The sequence below is a fragment of the Musa acuminata genome, chromosome BXJ2-8 (assembly GCF_036884655.1).
Source record: "Musa acuminata AAA Group cultivar baxijiao chromosome BXJ2-8, Cavendish_Baxijiao_AAA, whole genome shotgun sequence".
Classification (NCBI taxonomy): domain Eukaryota; kingdom Viridiplantae; phylum Streptophyta; class Magnoliopsida; order Zingiberales; family Musaceae; genus Musa; species Musa acuminata.
In genome coordinates this window covers 53620724-53636972 of record NC_088345.1, presented here as the reverse complement: position 1 = coordinate 53636972, position 16249 = coordinate 53620724, and the positions used below count along the sequence as shown (strand labels likewise).

The window sequence follows — 16249 nt, the reverse complement described above, 5'->3', positions numbered from 1 at the left end:
GTCTCCATGTTTAGTTATTGGGGTCAAGCAAATGAACTATAGAAACGTACATGTATAACAACCTAAAAAGGGAGAAGAAAAGAAGAAAGAAGGTGACTTCCATAACATCATTACAAAAAACTATATCGATCCTTGAAAAGGATGACAAAATTAAAGTAATAACGTCAAAATCATTTTATAAGCGGATAATTTTTCATACTGTGTTTTGTGCTGTACTCAGGCCATTATTCTTATTTTGATTTTATGATTACATACTCGAGATTTTACTGAAATATCTCTTATACATTTTATTTAGTAAAATTTATATATTCATTTTAAATTACAAAATTAAAAATAAATACAATTATCATATAATTTGTGTCAATTCAAAAAGTATCAGAAAATTTAAAATATATAAAATATACTAAATTATTTTTGCCTCTTCTCCTATTCCTTCTCTCGGCTTTTACGCGGTTGCATATTAGCTTTCTTGAACAAAATTATTCTTCTTTGAAGAATAACCACATGTCTCACATCTAAACTGTTGTATTCTATTTAAATGGTCACAATTCAGGTTGTTACCGTTTATTTGTGCAACGTTTGGAGGTGGTGTTTATCAACTAATTACATATTTAGATCTCTTTAACATCCCGATCTCCAAACTTAAAAAATTTATATTGGAATCTCCTATGTTTACAAAAGTAAAGTGTCTAGTTCCATTTATCATAACATCATTAGTTTTACTGATGGAAGTACAAAAATAATGGGTAATAAAGTAATTTTAATATCTCAATTACATTTTCGATAGTGGTAGACGACGGTGTCGCTAAGGGTCACGAGTGGCTGTTGGGGATGAGGAGAGAAAGTGACGACTAGAGGTGAGATGATGACGTAGATTCGACCCTTTGTATCTACGTCAGTGTCGCTCGGTGACTGCATTGGCACCGAAGCAAATGTAGAGTAGCTAGAGGGTCGCTCGACATCTGCATCTGCACCGACGTAGATGCAGAGCAATGTCGTTTTATATTTGCGTTGATGCCGATGTAGATGTCGAGCGGCCCTTTCGTCGCTCTACATCTGCGTCGACGTTGATGCATATGTCAAGTGACCCTTTCGCCATTTTGTATCTACATTGACATCGATGCGGATGCAGAGTGACCCTTTCATTGTTCTGCATCTGCGTTGGTATCACTCGGTAACTGCATCAGTGTCGATGCAAATGTGGTGAAAGGGTCATCTAGTATCTACATCAGCACTAACGTAGATGCAGAGCGATATCACCCTTTCCCGCATCGTTGTCAGTGTTGACACAAATGCAGAGCGATGAAAGGGCCACTCAGCATTTGCATCTGTGTCGACGTTGATATAGATACCGAGCAACTTTTTTATCCATTTGCATTTGTGTTGGTGTCGATGTAGATACAGGCATTGACATACACATTGTTTCTTCACTTCTCATCACCACTCTCCCTCGTCAATCATGATAGTCGACCACTACTTCTAACGATACGATCGTTTATCATAATCAAAAATATAATTTAAATATTAAAATTATCTTTTTATCCATAACGATTCTAATATAAAGTTTTTAAGGTGTAACTATACCATCTGTAGTTTCCTCAACGACCATTAAAAAAAAAAAAAAAGGCTTTGCTCTCCCGGGCGTAATCTTAGTGTTGGGGCTTAGGGTTTCACCTGACCGTCTTTCTCTCACCATTGTTGTCGATCTCTCTTCGTCGTTTACCGTCTTTCTTGCGGTTCGATTTAGGGAAGGCCTGGGCGATGGGGGAGGACGGGTCGCATTAAAGCTCTTGGCGTGAGGGAAGAACCAGTGGAAGCCTGCAAGAGCTTGGGGTGGAAGTTCCCTACGGAGATCCAAGTCGAGGCGATTCCCTATTCCCCTGAAGTTAGCTGGTTCACTGTGGCTTTCTTTTCTCTAACTCAAGCCCTTTATTGGTTTTGGCTTTGTTGAAATCTGTTCCGCTGCACAGAAAATTGCGAGTCTTGATAGTTTCTTTGTTCAAGGAACTTTTTTCACCTGATTTCTCTCTTCGTTATGATCTGCAGGACCTTCAAATGTCTCAATTTTGTTTGTCAGATGACTGAATGGGATATTCATACGGATAACTGAAAGGACTTTATGCTGGTTGGTAGGGAAAGATTTTTTCCGACCGGCACAAACAGGTTTAGGGAAGATATAGGATCTTTTGAGCCTAAGAATCTTCCAATTGATCTTTATCTACAAGTCCTTTGCAATTTAAGTTTCTTGATTGAGTTTGCTAGAGCTGATCTATTATCTACATAAATGTTGATTTTTAAACTATTTAAAGAAAATCGTAGGTATGTTTATTTGCAACAAATCAATAACTTTTTAGTAGCCCTTAATGTCCCTCGCCTTTAAACCCAAGGATTAAAATTTCGTACTGTACCAGAATTTTGAGCTTCGCTCGGTACAGTACAGTACTGCGTACCGAGCAGTACGCCAGGACGTACTGAGCGGTACACCTAATTTAGGCGTAAAATCTTCCGAAAATACCTAAAAATAAAAAAAAGTTATGATAAGGTTTTTAAGTTAGAAATAAATATAGTAATAGTATAAGTTTAGCAAAACAAATGTAAATTAGGTAAGAATAGTATCACATATCTTTTTCGGACTTTGAGTAATAGCCTTGTGCAAGGTTCGTATTTCGGTCCGTTACGAATTGCTCTTATGTAAATATTGAAATATCTACAGAAAAATCATTTGAATTGTCAATTAATAAATCGTTGTTTTGTAGGGTTTAAGAGAGTGTAAATATGAAAAAAAATGAGTTTGAGGTAGTTTAAGAGAGTGTGAGAGTGAAATAGAGTGTAATAGGAGACCATTGGAGCATTGTTACAGATCGGTAACGATCAAAATCGACTGTTACTGTCCAATATACCCCCATATCATCCGATACGGGGTGATATTAAGCGTTCCGCTCGGCACATTGTTTCGAGTAACATCATATCATCATAATATGGCCTTTATGATGATTTTGGAGGAACTTATTGGACTAGCAATTTTGGTCTTATTTATCTTGTGCTTATGTGAACTAACTTGGTCTCAAGTAAATTCCTTAGCCTGTAAGCCAATAGTTCATGCCATGCTGATGCCCTCTCTAAGAGTTGCCCTTAAGATATATATTCTGCCCAAATTTGGATGATTTTATAAGGCGCTTGGTTAATTTCTCATATTAAACCACAAACAAAGTTGAGTTACTCATTTAGAGGAGAATTTAGATTATAAAGATTTAGTATATTTGAGCCTCTTATGCTATTAATGTTAAAAGTCTATATTTTGGATGATATGCTACAATCGGGTAGGTGCTTTTGTTGAGATCTTTGTCCAGGTTATATGCATCTGCTATATCTGCAAACAATATGCAGCTTGGACATTATCTTTTTAGTAATGTTCGTTACCTATATGGCATAAAAACTATTTTCAAAATGTAATTTTAAGTTAAAGATTATTAGGAGCAAAGATTTTGCCTTGAAATATTTATTGGTCTCATGTTTGTTTATTGGGCCATTGTTTGGTACTTCTCATAATTTAATTGGCGAAGAATATTTTTGTGCTTTAAATAATTCTTTTTTTTCTAAGCAACTATTTTAGAGAAAAATTCTCAGCCTTGGACTAATCTGGTGGTTTTTTCACTCAAATAGTATCATAATTTGAACTGAGTGATGTAACGCAGGATTATGTTCATTGACCGGGCAGAATTGCATGTATTGACAATCTGGGCTAGTGAATCAGCACCAGGTGGATGTTATGTACAGAGAGTATTTCATCGGTTGGCACCACTACCTTGACATGAGCTATCGCATGTGTGACTTGTGAAAGCATTGATATAACTATAACACCTTTATTTTGCAGGAAGAAAACTACCAGGGCACTGTAGTCAGTGAATGAAACTGAAGTGGGACATGGATTGGATGCCAAGATGATTGCTCTGATGGTATTAAACTTGCATCTTTTTCTGATTTTTATATTTTTAGTAGCCTTCTCCCAAATGCCCTCTTTCTGTTAAATAGAAAATCAAGGAAAGTAATAGCAGCAAAAAAGAGGAAAAATGTAGAAGACGAAGAAGTTGAGTATGGTGTGATCCGTAAGAGGGTAAAAGGACCAAGAGATTGAAATGGCAATAACATGCAGAAGCTGAGGAGCATGATACAAAGAAAAAGATGAGCTGATCAAAAAGCTTGACCATTTTTTTTTTGTGTGTGTGTTAATTTTCTTTTCAAAGCTGGTCTTATGATTCTGATGACCATATCTACTGAAGTTTTTAATGTTTAATCTCTCCAAAGAGAACCTTGTATACGTTTAACTGTATATGGAGCAGTGATTATTTTGGGATCGACTATTACATGGAAAGATGCAAATTTGGATTTTCTTGGGTAAATATTTAAAGATCGGTTGGCTCTCCATGGAATTGTGTGTTTCCTATTTGTTAACTTGTGCCAGAGAAGTTGCCATCCGGCCATATGCATCATGATACTATGTGGGATAAGTTGCTGATATTTACTGTGAGAAATTTAGTGTTTGGTAAGTATAAATTAGGAATTATAGGAGAAAAACATTTACCTGCAATCTTTGTTCCCATTGCACAGTTTTTTTAGAAGTTTTTGGTTGGGACTTGTCAAGCAAATGGAGTTTGAAGAGATGAAGAAGATTATTAGTTTGATGATTGGTGGAATCCATTCTTGTGTTGATGAGAAAAATGACATGTATTGGATTAAATAGGTCACATTTTCTTCAACTTCAGAGACTTGTACATTTTGTTAGGCACACTCAGATCCATATCTCATGTTTGCTTGATCAGATACCCAAACAGGACTTCCTGCCCAATTGTTTTGAGTCCATTGTGGATGCTTCTGCCCTAACTTGTGCTGTTCTTTGATCTGGTGGATCATAATTATCAGCATTAGATGTCAGGACAGATTGGGAATGTGGATAAATGTTCTGAAAATTAAAACCAGAAACAAACAAAGATGATTTTATTTTTGGAAGGACATCAAAGTTGCATGTAATGAATGCAATGGCCATCAGTAAATATGTATGTATTCAGAGCAAATAGATCCTTGCTGGTGTGGGGGTGAATGACATACATATCCATCGCCCACAATAAAGAGCTGGTCTTTTCTCACTGGTTTTGTGGTCCCCACCCCTCCCGCCCCCCTTCCCCATTATTATTCCTTTAAAAGAAGTAAAATAAAGCTGCCTTCTCGACCTCTTCCCTTCTCCCTTCACCACTCTCCCAATCTCTCCTTTGCTCTACAAAAGCCCCTTTGTCCCATTGGCCAAGTGGCCACCTTTCCCAAAAGCCTTCAAGGGCCTCTCAGGGGAAGGCCCTGCCTCTGGTGGAGACTCCCTTGCTCCTCCTTGAGCCCTAGGTGAGAGTTTCCTCCTCCTACCCACTTCCTCCCTCTTGCTTTCGAGAAATCATCTTAAGATTGCCTTTTTTGCTCCCAGTTGTATGGCTTAGAAGGCGAAATATGTGGTTTTTAGATGGTAGAGGCACGCTCCATCCTTGCAGTCTCTTAATCTGAAGCTGATTCCCCCCCTTCTGGATCGTTTAGTTTTTGAAGTTTTGATCTGGGGTTTTTTGGTTTCTTATTCGTCGAATACATTTCGTTCGAAGTTCTACTTTGGGAAAAAGATGTCGGCTTTGTGCCTTTTCCGCCTTGTGATTCATGCTTTGTCCCCTTTTCTCCACTTTATTCGGCTCCGGTAAGCTTTTTCGAGCAACTTGCGCTACCACTCGGTTCATTTTGTTGGTCATCGTTGAGCAGACGCAATGGTGTTGTTTCGAACTCCTTTCTTTTAGAAGCAGTCGTGTAGTTCGTAGTCTTCCGTCTCGTTACCGATATCAAGAAAATGAAAACTATACCCTTTCCCTGTAGGTGTTTTGACAGCTTTTACGGACTACTTCTCCACATTGTTGGAATCTGCATGCCAGCGACTGACTTTTTCTTGTAGGGTTGCCCAGGACTTGTGCGTAGCCTGTCTTTCCAAATATTTTTCACTTTTGTTTAGTTTCTTTCCTTCGTTCGTTTATATGTTTTGTGGAAACCAATAACGCTAGCCGTTCCCAAATTGTCAATATTTTTATTCGTTTTCTCGGATTTATGCCACGTCATGCTCAAAGTAATTACTTATTTCTTACCCTTTTCCTACTTGAAGTTCATCCAAGGAGAAAAGGAAGTAACAGGAAAAAGTTTCTCCTTTATTTGATGTTGTAAACAGACTATGTTTGTCTGAGAGGCTTATTTTGTTTCAAGCATTACCTTTTTATCCATGCATCCTGGTCTTTAATATTTTGTTCTTTGCTTTAGTGCCTTCTGTTCCATATTTATGAACTTATTTTGCATGGAAAAAGAGATTTCAAATAATATTTATATAAAAGTACAAAATATGTTTATGTCTATTGCTGTTTTTGTAGCACACATATTTCAAGTTGTGATTTTTTTTTTCATTATACTGGAGAGATTGATGCTATTATTTCTTCTATCTAAGATTTAGATTGCTTGTTATGCAGGGGCTGAGTTTTAATGCTCTTTTGTAAAAGTCACTAAGATGCTATAGGCAGCATGCTCTTCTTCTTTCATAAGCCATGGTTCTTTTCATCCTCCATGTGCATAAGTGAGCAGCAAATGAGCTTTGTAACTTGTTTTATGTTATTTTCACTCTTCATGCAATTCGTCTACCTTTTTGCAACTTCTACAATGTTCGTTCTTGGACTAATATGGTAACTGATCGTGTAACATCCAATATTTCTTTTTTAAGTCTGGTGTCTGGAGGTGTCCAGCTCTCCAGATTTTTCTCTCTTGGGCCTTTGATCTCGATCATGAAAAATCAGAGGTCAGCTTGAGGTGGGCCAAGCAAGGATTTTTTTTTAGGATACAAATTCTGCACAATGAGGCATTCGGACACCCAAGGGCATCACTCAGGGTCAACACAATCTGAGGAATCAGCCTTGGACATGGAGAGAAATTTATGCAATCATTTCCATTCCTACAGTGCATCTCCTCTGCAGCCTATTGCATCCGGTGGTCAACATTCTGAATGTACCGCTGCATACTTTTCTTGGCCGACCTCTACACTTTTACATGGTGCTGCTGAAGGTCGAGCTAATTATTTTGGGAACCTTCAGAAAGGAGTACTGCCAGCACATCTTGGCCGGCTTCCTACTGGGCAGCAAGCCACAACACTACTTGACCTAATGACTATAAGAGCATTCCACAGCAAAATTTTGCGTCGTTATAGTCTAGGTACAGCAATAGGCTTTCGTATCAGAAAAGGAGAACTCACGAGTACCCCTGCAATTCTTGTATTTGTTGCTCGGAAAGTTCATAGAAAATGGTTAAACCATGATCAGTGTCTACCATCTGCTCTTGAGGTAAACTTCTTTTTCCTTTTTAATTTCTGGTAGTTTGTTTTGTAAAATATGGGAGTTGTTTGTCATTCGATTTTTGTTTATCATTACAAGTTTGTTACTGTATGTATGGCTCATGTGACTTTTGAGCTTCTTTATGTGCTTATAGAGTTTCAGTGATTTGAAAGACGTGCTATGCTTATTGATGCAGTTTTCTTTTATGCTGAATAGGGACCAGGCGGTGTATGGTGCAATGTGGATGTTGTGGAATTCTCTTATTATGGTGCACCAGCACCGACACCTAAGGAGCAACTGTACAATGAGCTTGTTGATGGTCTACGAGGAAGTGATCCATGTATAGGTTCAGGTTCTCAGGTACACTTCGTCAGTTCTGCTTATGTTCTGGAGTCAGGTTCGCTGACATATTTGATTCATGCCAATATAGAACGTGCATATTGTTGTCCTTTTCGAATACAACATATATATCTTTTTTGATATGTATACATTGTGTCTCTTGGAGTTTATCTTGCAAAACACTAAAACAAAACAACATTTTTAGGAGTTTTGGTGGAAATTGGTAGATTTCAGGTAATTAATGGTGATATTGTCTTTTATATGAATTTTATATGTTTTTTAAGTTAACTCTAAAATTAAGAATAGCAGGCTAAAAACTATTGTACCATATGCATAAGAAGTAGTTCCATCTATTGATTAGTTGTTTGTCCAGTATGGTTGATGAATAAATGTACACCATTACTATGTGTATTATCAATTTGGTTGCATGAGTCTGGATATCCACAAGTCTGTCTGGACTTAGAAAATTTTAGCCAGTAAGCAATAGTTTCCATGAAGTAGGGAGCTGTATGGAGATTTTGACGTCCCATGTTAGATTTGATAAGTTTCACCTTTCTGTTAATTTCAAGCATTGATCAGCGTACCATGGCATACTGAATGTACTTTAGCAGTTCACTCGAGTGATGGTATGGGTTTTTGTACCGTGCCAAGGGTGTACCTAATCACCCTTAGCGGTATGACTGGCTCATAATGCTCAGTGTGTGCCGGACCAACTGGTGTATGTGGCTCCCCAAGAACTGCAACAGGACTGGTAAATGAAATTGTAATACCTGATGACAAAAATATGTACAGATACAGGTTCATAGCCACTTGTTTGACTTATCACCATTTAATGGAAATATGTTGTTTCTCTCCTACATTGGTGACATCCATCGAGTCTGATCTATGCTTATATTTGTACTTCTGTTCAATGCTATATAATGATGTCAGCTGTCAGTTATGATTATTTGTTCTTATAATCAGGTTGCAAGCCAAGAAACATATGGAACTTTAGGTGCTATCGTGAAAAGTCGAACAGGTAACAAACAAGTCGGTTTCCTAACAAACCGTCACGTTGCAGTTGATTTGGATTACCCTAACCAGAAGATGTTTCATCCTTTACCACCTAATCTTGGACCTGGGGTCTATTTGGGTGCTGTTGAAAGGGCAACATCTTTTATCACAGATGATGTTTGGTATGGGATCTTTGCTGGAACAAACCCAGGTAATATAGTTCAAAATCATTTTTCCTGCAATTGCATGGAGTTACACCTCTAATTATTAGATCCTTGAACATCCATTTTAGTATGAATTTTCATATATCCCTAAGTCCAGAAGGTTACTGGTGGTTATTAAATGCCATTGCTAGAATCTTGTTCATGTATTTAAAACCCTGAAAAATGTTCATAAGATTATGTAATGATGAATAATAATTTTCTTGAGAGTTACATGAAACTTGGACGGCATGGATCAGATGGTTTACCCATATGTGTTCTATGCTATTTTTCCCTCCAAGATATATCATATCATTATCGCATACTTCCTTACATGGTTCCTCATCTCTTTTGGTTCATATACTTATTGAGTCGAATGATGTTCTGATTCCCAAATATACATCTTACCTCGTGATGCACCTGCAGAAACTTTTGTGCGAGCAGATGGAGCATTCATTCCTTTTGCTGATGACTTTGATGTGTCCTGTGTCACCACTACAGTGAAGGGATTGGGTGAGATTGGAAATGTTAAGGTATTAGATCTTCAATCACCGATTAATAGCTTAATTGGGAGACAAGTGGTGAAGGTTGGAAGAAGCTCTGGATTGACAACTGGCACCGTAATGGCTTATGCTCTAGAATATAATGATGAAAAAGGAATATGTTTCTTCACAGATTTCCTCGTTGTGGGTGAGAACCAACAAACCTTTGATCTGGAAGGTGATAGTGGGAGTCTTATAATTCTGTCGGGGCAAGATGGCGAGAAGCCACAGCCTATAGGCATCATTTGGGGTGGGACGGCCAACCGGGGAAGGTTGAAGCTTAAAAGCGGTCAGGGTCCTGAGAATTGGACAAGTGGAGTTGATCTGGGTCGTCTTCTTGATCTTTTGGAACTTGATCTTATAACCACAAGAGAAGGACTTCAAGGTTTGCTTTTCTAACTTAATCACAAGGCTGTAAATATTTCTTGTCATGTTGCAACATCATCTCCCTTGTTTTTCTTAATTGAATAATTTATTTATCATTTTTCTTCTTCTTGATGAAAGATGCACTAAGGGAACAGAGATATACTCTAGTAGCAGCAATTAATTCCACAGTGGATGAATCATCTCCTGCAGTGTGCACCCTTCCAAACGAAAAGATGGATGAGATATACGAACCTCTAGGCATCAACCCGCAACATTTCCCTCCTGAAGGTGCTTCTGTTTCAGAAATTAAACCTTCTTTTACAGGTGTTGAATTTCAAGTGGATACCATTGAGGTGGCAACCAATGTTGAAGAGCATCAGTTCATCCCAAACTTCATCAGCATGTCACCCATGCATCGAAACCAAGAAGACAGCCCCGAAAGGAAGAACCTTTCAGCACTTGTAAACTCATCCGATGAAGATCTTTCTGTTTCTTTATATTTAGGGGACCGAGAACATAAAAGACAGCGTCCTGATCCAACGCTGAAAATAGAGTAACCACAGTGTAGCAGATTTAACCATGTGGAGCTGATTATTTAGCTGTTATTGGCTCCTGGTAGCATGTCCATCTGGGTATGGAGTTGCAGCAAATGCATATGGACAGAAGATCTTTAGGCTTTAGAGGGGAACTCGATTACAAGGCACCAGTCTTTTCTGAGCTCAAGATAAACTAGAATCTGCAATCTTTAAACTATCTTTATTTGTGGGTTTGAAAAGTTATGAATGCGCAATGTGCAAGATTAGTATCCAACCGCTCAGTGGCCCTGCAGTTTTGCATGTTCAAATGATTTACACAAAGGTTGACCCGGTAATAGATGGAACTATGTCAACAGCATATTGCCCTTTTTGTCCTAAGCTCCACTTTGACATATTCATGTATCAGAATATTATTCCATATCAGTAGTATTTTTCTTTCTTTTCTCAAACATGGAATGTCTGTCATCACTTCTGATGTCGAATGCTTCTGAGTTTGCTTCATAACTAGAAGGTTCATTCTAGATCCACTCATTTAAATATACATTTTCCTAAATAATTCTAGTTGTTTAAGTTAATCTGGCAGTTTCTGCAGGTGATATCAACTGCTCTAAAACATGTGATTTTCTGCAGTATGGAATTGTTCCATCTTTAAGAGTATCAGGATACTCTTTATTTTCCTGTGGTTTTGCAATCTCTTCCATTGTTATGTGAAGAGATACATGGTGAGATATTTAGAAAACATGAAATACTTGCAAAGTATTTAGTCAGAAAACTAAAACTTGACTTCATGAAGGATGCCTGCTGGTTAAATGAGAAGTATCAGAGTGCAGGTTTCTCGTCAAGGTTATCTCTCTTGGTATTTTTCAGCAAATATTAGGACTTCATTTAAGACAAATGAGGAGTTGTGAAGATTCTTAACCGGTTTTTGGTGCCTTATATTTCCTTCTGGTTTAGAACTGAACAGGCTGAAATGGTAATTAATCAACATGAGAACTTGAACATTCTGCAGTGTATTTGAACTTGTTTTAGTGTTTTTTTTTTTCTTTTGTACAGTTTACAGAAATGAACTTGTGCTGAAGATTGTGGAAAACAATGTTCTACTAGAATTCAAGTACATCATGACATTTGTTTATTGTTATCAAGTGTATATAGTATTGCTAGTAAATGCAGCAAATCAGACCTGTGACTATCAGGTGGACCAATCATCAACATTAGGGAATTCAAAGTGGATCAAACCAATAATCTTCTTGGCTGGACTATGGAGAACACTTTGTTTCCTTTTTTTCAATCACATTTTAGAGCATCTCTGAAACAACAGTCCTTGAGACAATTATTATGCTCTGTATTAGAACTGCAATGTGGATTGAATCTTGGTGAACTTCTATCTGTCATGTCCATTGATTGTAGCATCTTCAAGAAACTCATACCTGTTGTATAAGTTTTGGATCTTGCATGATGAATTATGTGACAGATTAGTTCCATTTCTTGTAGCTCCTGTCACCTTTCCCCCTTGTGCAGGCTGGCATTTGTTCCATCACTGGTGGGGCTGTGTCAATTACTTTGCCAGTGTAGCAAACCAAATTAAGTGATGCTGGAAAATTAAATAATAGAATAACATATATATATATATATATATATATATATATATATATATATATATATATATATATATATATATATATATATATATATATATATACTAAGCGATAAAACTATATACAATAGTAAGATTGTTCTTTTACGACTAGAAAGATAAATACATTAATTATTCTTATATACTTGATTTGTGCTTTTTGGTATAATAATGTATTGAAGTTTTTCTCTGTTTCCTATTTATTTAGAAAAGTTACTGAATTTTGAAGTATTCCAACTTTAATCGCAGTAACAAAAGTAGAACAAATCATTAATTATTCTTATATGGGAAACAAGTGCACTGATATGATTTGGAGAACAGTAAAACTGTAATTATTTAATATAATTATAATAATAATAATATTATTATTATTATTATTTTTTATCTTTTCTATGCTCTATCCTTTCTGTATTCTCCTGCTGTTTCTTCTCATCTTCTTATGTTTTTTTAATTTTTCTCTTTTTTTTTTTCATGCTTTTGTTCTTCTTTGTCTAATGTATCTGCTTTCCTCCTATTAGATCTGTTTATATATTTTATTTCTTTCTCTCCCTTTCCTCTTAAAGACTGTTTGGGATAATGTAATCATAACAGCAAGAGAAAAGCTTGGAAGAAGAATTTTTTTTTTTTTTAATGTCATGATGATATCGATTATAATTTAAATTGATTTAAAAAGCAAAGGTGTTATTTTCTTTATTTATATTGAAAAATCAATCCGTTCTTGCTAATCGAATCGACTCCTATCATTCATTAGTGAACGATTTAGTCGATTCGATTTGATTTTTCGATTTGCTTGGCCGTCGAACATGATTACATTCGGATGATAACTATGATGATGACATCTGATAATGAAATATAATCATAATTATTCCATGGGAATCTTAGGCAGGCGATAGACATAACATGTGCCATGATGATTAATGTAATCAATCTTATTCATAAAGTCACAAGCAAGACGATTGTTGCCACTACAAAACAATTCAACTTTTTCGTGCTCATGGAAAGCAGAAGGTTTCTTTATAATCCTATCTTTTTCTTCTTCTTGTTCAGATGATTGCCAAGCTGCCGAGAAATCCTTGTGTGAGTAGGAAGGAAAGTAAGCAGGTGCTTTGCTCACTCTTTCATGAATGTTTGCTTGAAATCATCCATGTTGCTTCTTCTTCAACTACTGTAAGAATCTGATCTGATGGCCATGAAATTGAACAGTCTTTCGATTGGCTAAGCATGATAAAGCTACTTTCTCTTTCTAACTCTCATTCTTTCATTTAGTTTCTTAAGTAAGATTGCCAAGGATTACTTGTATAGTGGAGTCAATTATCCAATAATTCATATATAATAATAATAATAATAATAATAATAATAATAATAATGAGAGTAATATGATTATTTCAGTTTGCAATGGTTTGAAGATTGACAGATTCATTCATTCATTCATTCATTCTTTTGGCACATTAAAATGTATGTGTGTCATAAATCATCCTCACATCATCTTCAAGAAAATTTGCATAGAATCGATTCACCACTAGAGAAAAATGAAATATATTACATTATCAGAAATTCCAAGAATGCTACGTGACAAAGCCAACCCCATAACATGACTGTCGTTTGCCATATTATCCATGTCATCGCAGTGCTGTCATATGTGGGGGGGGTGGGTGGACGCCACCAACACTTACCTCTGTGTACTGATATATGCCTTGTGTCTCACCTTTCTCTTCTTAGAACATGGAATAGAAGACATGTTTTCATCATCTTCGTCCGTCTATACTAGAATTGTGTTCTCATGATTCATTTCTGAGACACTCTTCTTCATGGCTACAATGCGAGACGGCTCTTCATGTGAGCAAGAGTCATCAGCTAGCATAAACTACAAAGAGGAAGCTAAAGAAGACGAAGAAGAAGAAGAAGAAGAAGAAGAAGGTAAAAGAAGAGCAAGAAAGATGATGAAGGAACCATAATTTTGTAGTTTACTTGTACCTCTTTTGACCATTCAGGGAGAGAGCAAGAGAGCGCAGCCTTGTGTTGGTGAGTGAGTGATTGAAACTGCCGGATGATCTGATGGAATCAAATAACCCCCTCATCTCTCTGGATGGAAAGACACATTGGAGCTCTTGAGAACCTCAAACGATGGCTATATCTTTGGGTCTTAATCCTATTACCTTGTTGGATCAAGATGAGATGCTTCCTTCTCGTACCAATACTCATAGCTAAACATGCAACATTGGGTTTCAGGGCACATAGCTCCGTCTCTACAGCTATCTAGACAAGGTAATCTTCCTACGGCTAACATCTCCACTATTGGACTGCCCACCATTGATGCTTTTGGCAGCTTCTAAGCAGCCATGGAGAGAATGAGCAGCATTCGATGACCAGATCATGCTGGCAGCTTCAACCTCTCACACCAACAAAGAAAACCTAAGCCAAGAATTGAGAAGAAGGATAAGAAGAAAGGCGGGTTGGCTCGCAGATATATAAGAGAGGAGAGAGAGAGAGAGAGTAATGGTGGGCTTTCAGAATGCCATCCAACAGAATCCATGCATGGTGGTGGTGGTGGTGATAGGAAGGTCCCCCATCTTCCCTTGTGGAACTGCTGCTTTGTAGTCACGCCTCTTCCGCCTCCACATGAATGATCCTCATCACCATCGATCTTCTCTACATGCGATGTGCTGCTTCAGTGTTTTCATTGGTGCAATTTGGCCGCTTAGCTTGCTACAGCTAGTGACAGTGACTCCGGTCTCTCTCTCTCTCTCTCTCTCTCTCGCTGGATCCATATGAAGTCGATCTTCTGTATGCTGTTGAATACCTTAATGGAAGACACCAAGTAAAACAAAGTTAGATCCTTAGGTTCCTTTGGCTGAGTGAGTACATGTGATGTGTAGCAACGAAACGATTCTACATCGATCGCAGTAAGAGGTTTTTATCAGATGATATTTGTTTATCCTCTTTGTAATAGAATGTCGAACAAAAAGACATATGCTCATCAGATTTTAGCTGCTCTGATACTGTAGCAGCATAATAGCAGCATCAGCACAGGAGACAAAAAAGGATCATAGCAGCCAAGAAAATAGCAACTGATATTTGGTGTAATAGTTTCTGCTATTCCATGTTTGCCAATCCACACAGTGTTCGGCTTGTCTTATTTGGAGCAGCTTGTGGGAAGATGATCATGCATGTCCTATGATGACACATTTGGTACAGTAAGTTGTGTCCTGAATTAAGACCCCCACCAGCATTAGACTCTTCCCTGTCAAGCTAAGATATGAGATGCAATCCGGTCCATGTCCAAATAACATGTCACCCACTCACTCACTCACTCACTCACTCTATCTATCTCAGCACCACATGGAAATTTGCCTCATAAAATGTCTAGTGCTTGGATCGGTGGACTGTGTCGAGAAGCAGTTGTGTGGGCTTGTCTTCTCTCTTGGGTGGTTCCATTGTCATGCTGTTGACAACCATTAGAGAGAGAGAGAGAGAGAGAGAGAGAGAGAGAGAGAGAGAGAGAGAGAGAGAGAGAGAGAGAGAGAGAGAGAGAAACAAACAAAGAGGGACCATATGCCTTTCCAGTCGATTGATGGATAGGGGGCACATGGTTGCCCTTTGTACAGTAGCCAAGTGAGTCCCTCCTTCCTCGAGGCCAAGTCATGTCCTGTGGACTTCACCACCTCTTCCTACCCTTTTGCTGATCCAAAGCTTAGAGGGCAGTGTTCCACCACGGGTCCCATGATTTGAGCTTTGTCGGATTCAGAGTAGTGGTTGGCATTTCATTGGATCATCAATTATGTTATCTCTACCTCCAAATATTAATTCTGGAAATGACTCCTTGCCTAACTCCAATTCATGACATAAAAAACTGACACTAAATCATGATGCTCAAAGTCCTCTCAGCTTTGACACACATGTCATAGCTGTAAGTGCACAGCGAAGGAGATGGACATGTAGCCAACTCTGTTGTGATCATTAAAACCTCAATCTCATCACTTCTTCTTCTTTTGTGCTTTTTAGCCACACAAATGTTTCACTTTTCTGCTTGCTTGCTTGCTTGTTAGTCAACTGTGGATGTAGCAGTGCCAGGGATAGATGTTTGGGAGAGAGAGGTTAACGATACATTGCGTATGTGCTGCATGCGTTTAACTTAATTTGTTTTGTTTTCCTTTTCTTGGAAAGACAGATGAGGAGACTTTGCCACTGCATGACAATGTTCTGATCTAATTCCTCAGTTAGAACATATTTTATTGACTTTTTACTACTTTTA

The 16249-nt window shown here is 37.7% G+C and overlaps 1 protein-coding gene and 2 long non-coding RNA genes across 4 annotated transcripts; 2 read left to right on the top strand and 1 right to left on the bottom strand.

Moving 5' to 3' along the window:
• Positions 1-1593: 1593 nt before the first annotated feature.
• Positions 1594-4386, top strand: LOC103995608 (uncharacterized). Of its 2 annotated transcripts, XR_010489685.1 has the most exons (4): positions 1594-2163; positions 3696-3791; positions 3875-3956; positions 4033-4386. It is a non-coding gene; the product is annotated as an uncharacterized LOC103995608 (long non-coding RNA). The 2 variants fall into 2 exon arrangements; XR_672527.3 differs by having other exon boundaries at positions 1597-3791.
• An 838-nt stretch (positions 4387-5224) lies between these two features.
• Positions 5225-10813, top strand: LOC103995609 (protein NARROW LEAF 1). Its single transcript, XM_009416229.3, has 7 exons — positions 5225-5391; positions 6537-6640; positions 6785-7397; positions 7605-7748; positions 8691-8931; positions 9347-9847; positions 9967-10813. Exons 3-7 carry the CDS (start codon positions 6915-6917, stop codon positions 10383-10385), a joined length of 1788 nt encoding a protein of 595 aa, XP_009414504.1. The 5' UTR covers positions 5225-5391; positions 6537-6640; positions 6785-6914; the 3' UTR covers positions 10386-10813.
• Positions 10814-13484: 2671 nt separating this feature from the next.
• On the bottom strand, positions 13485-14847 carry LOC108953581 (uncharacterized). Its single transcript, XR_001979364.2, has 2 exons — positions 13972-14847; positions 13485-13875 (listed from the first exon to the last, which is right to left on the bottom strand). It is a non-coding gene; the product is annotated as an uncharacterized LOC108953581 (long non-coding RNA).
• Positions 14848-16249: the final 1402 nt, after the last annotated feature.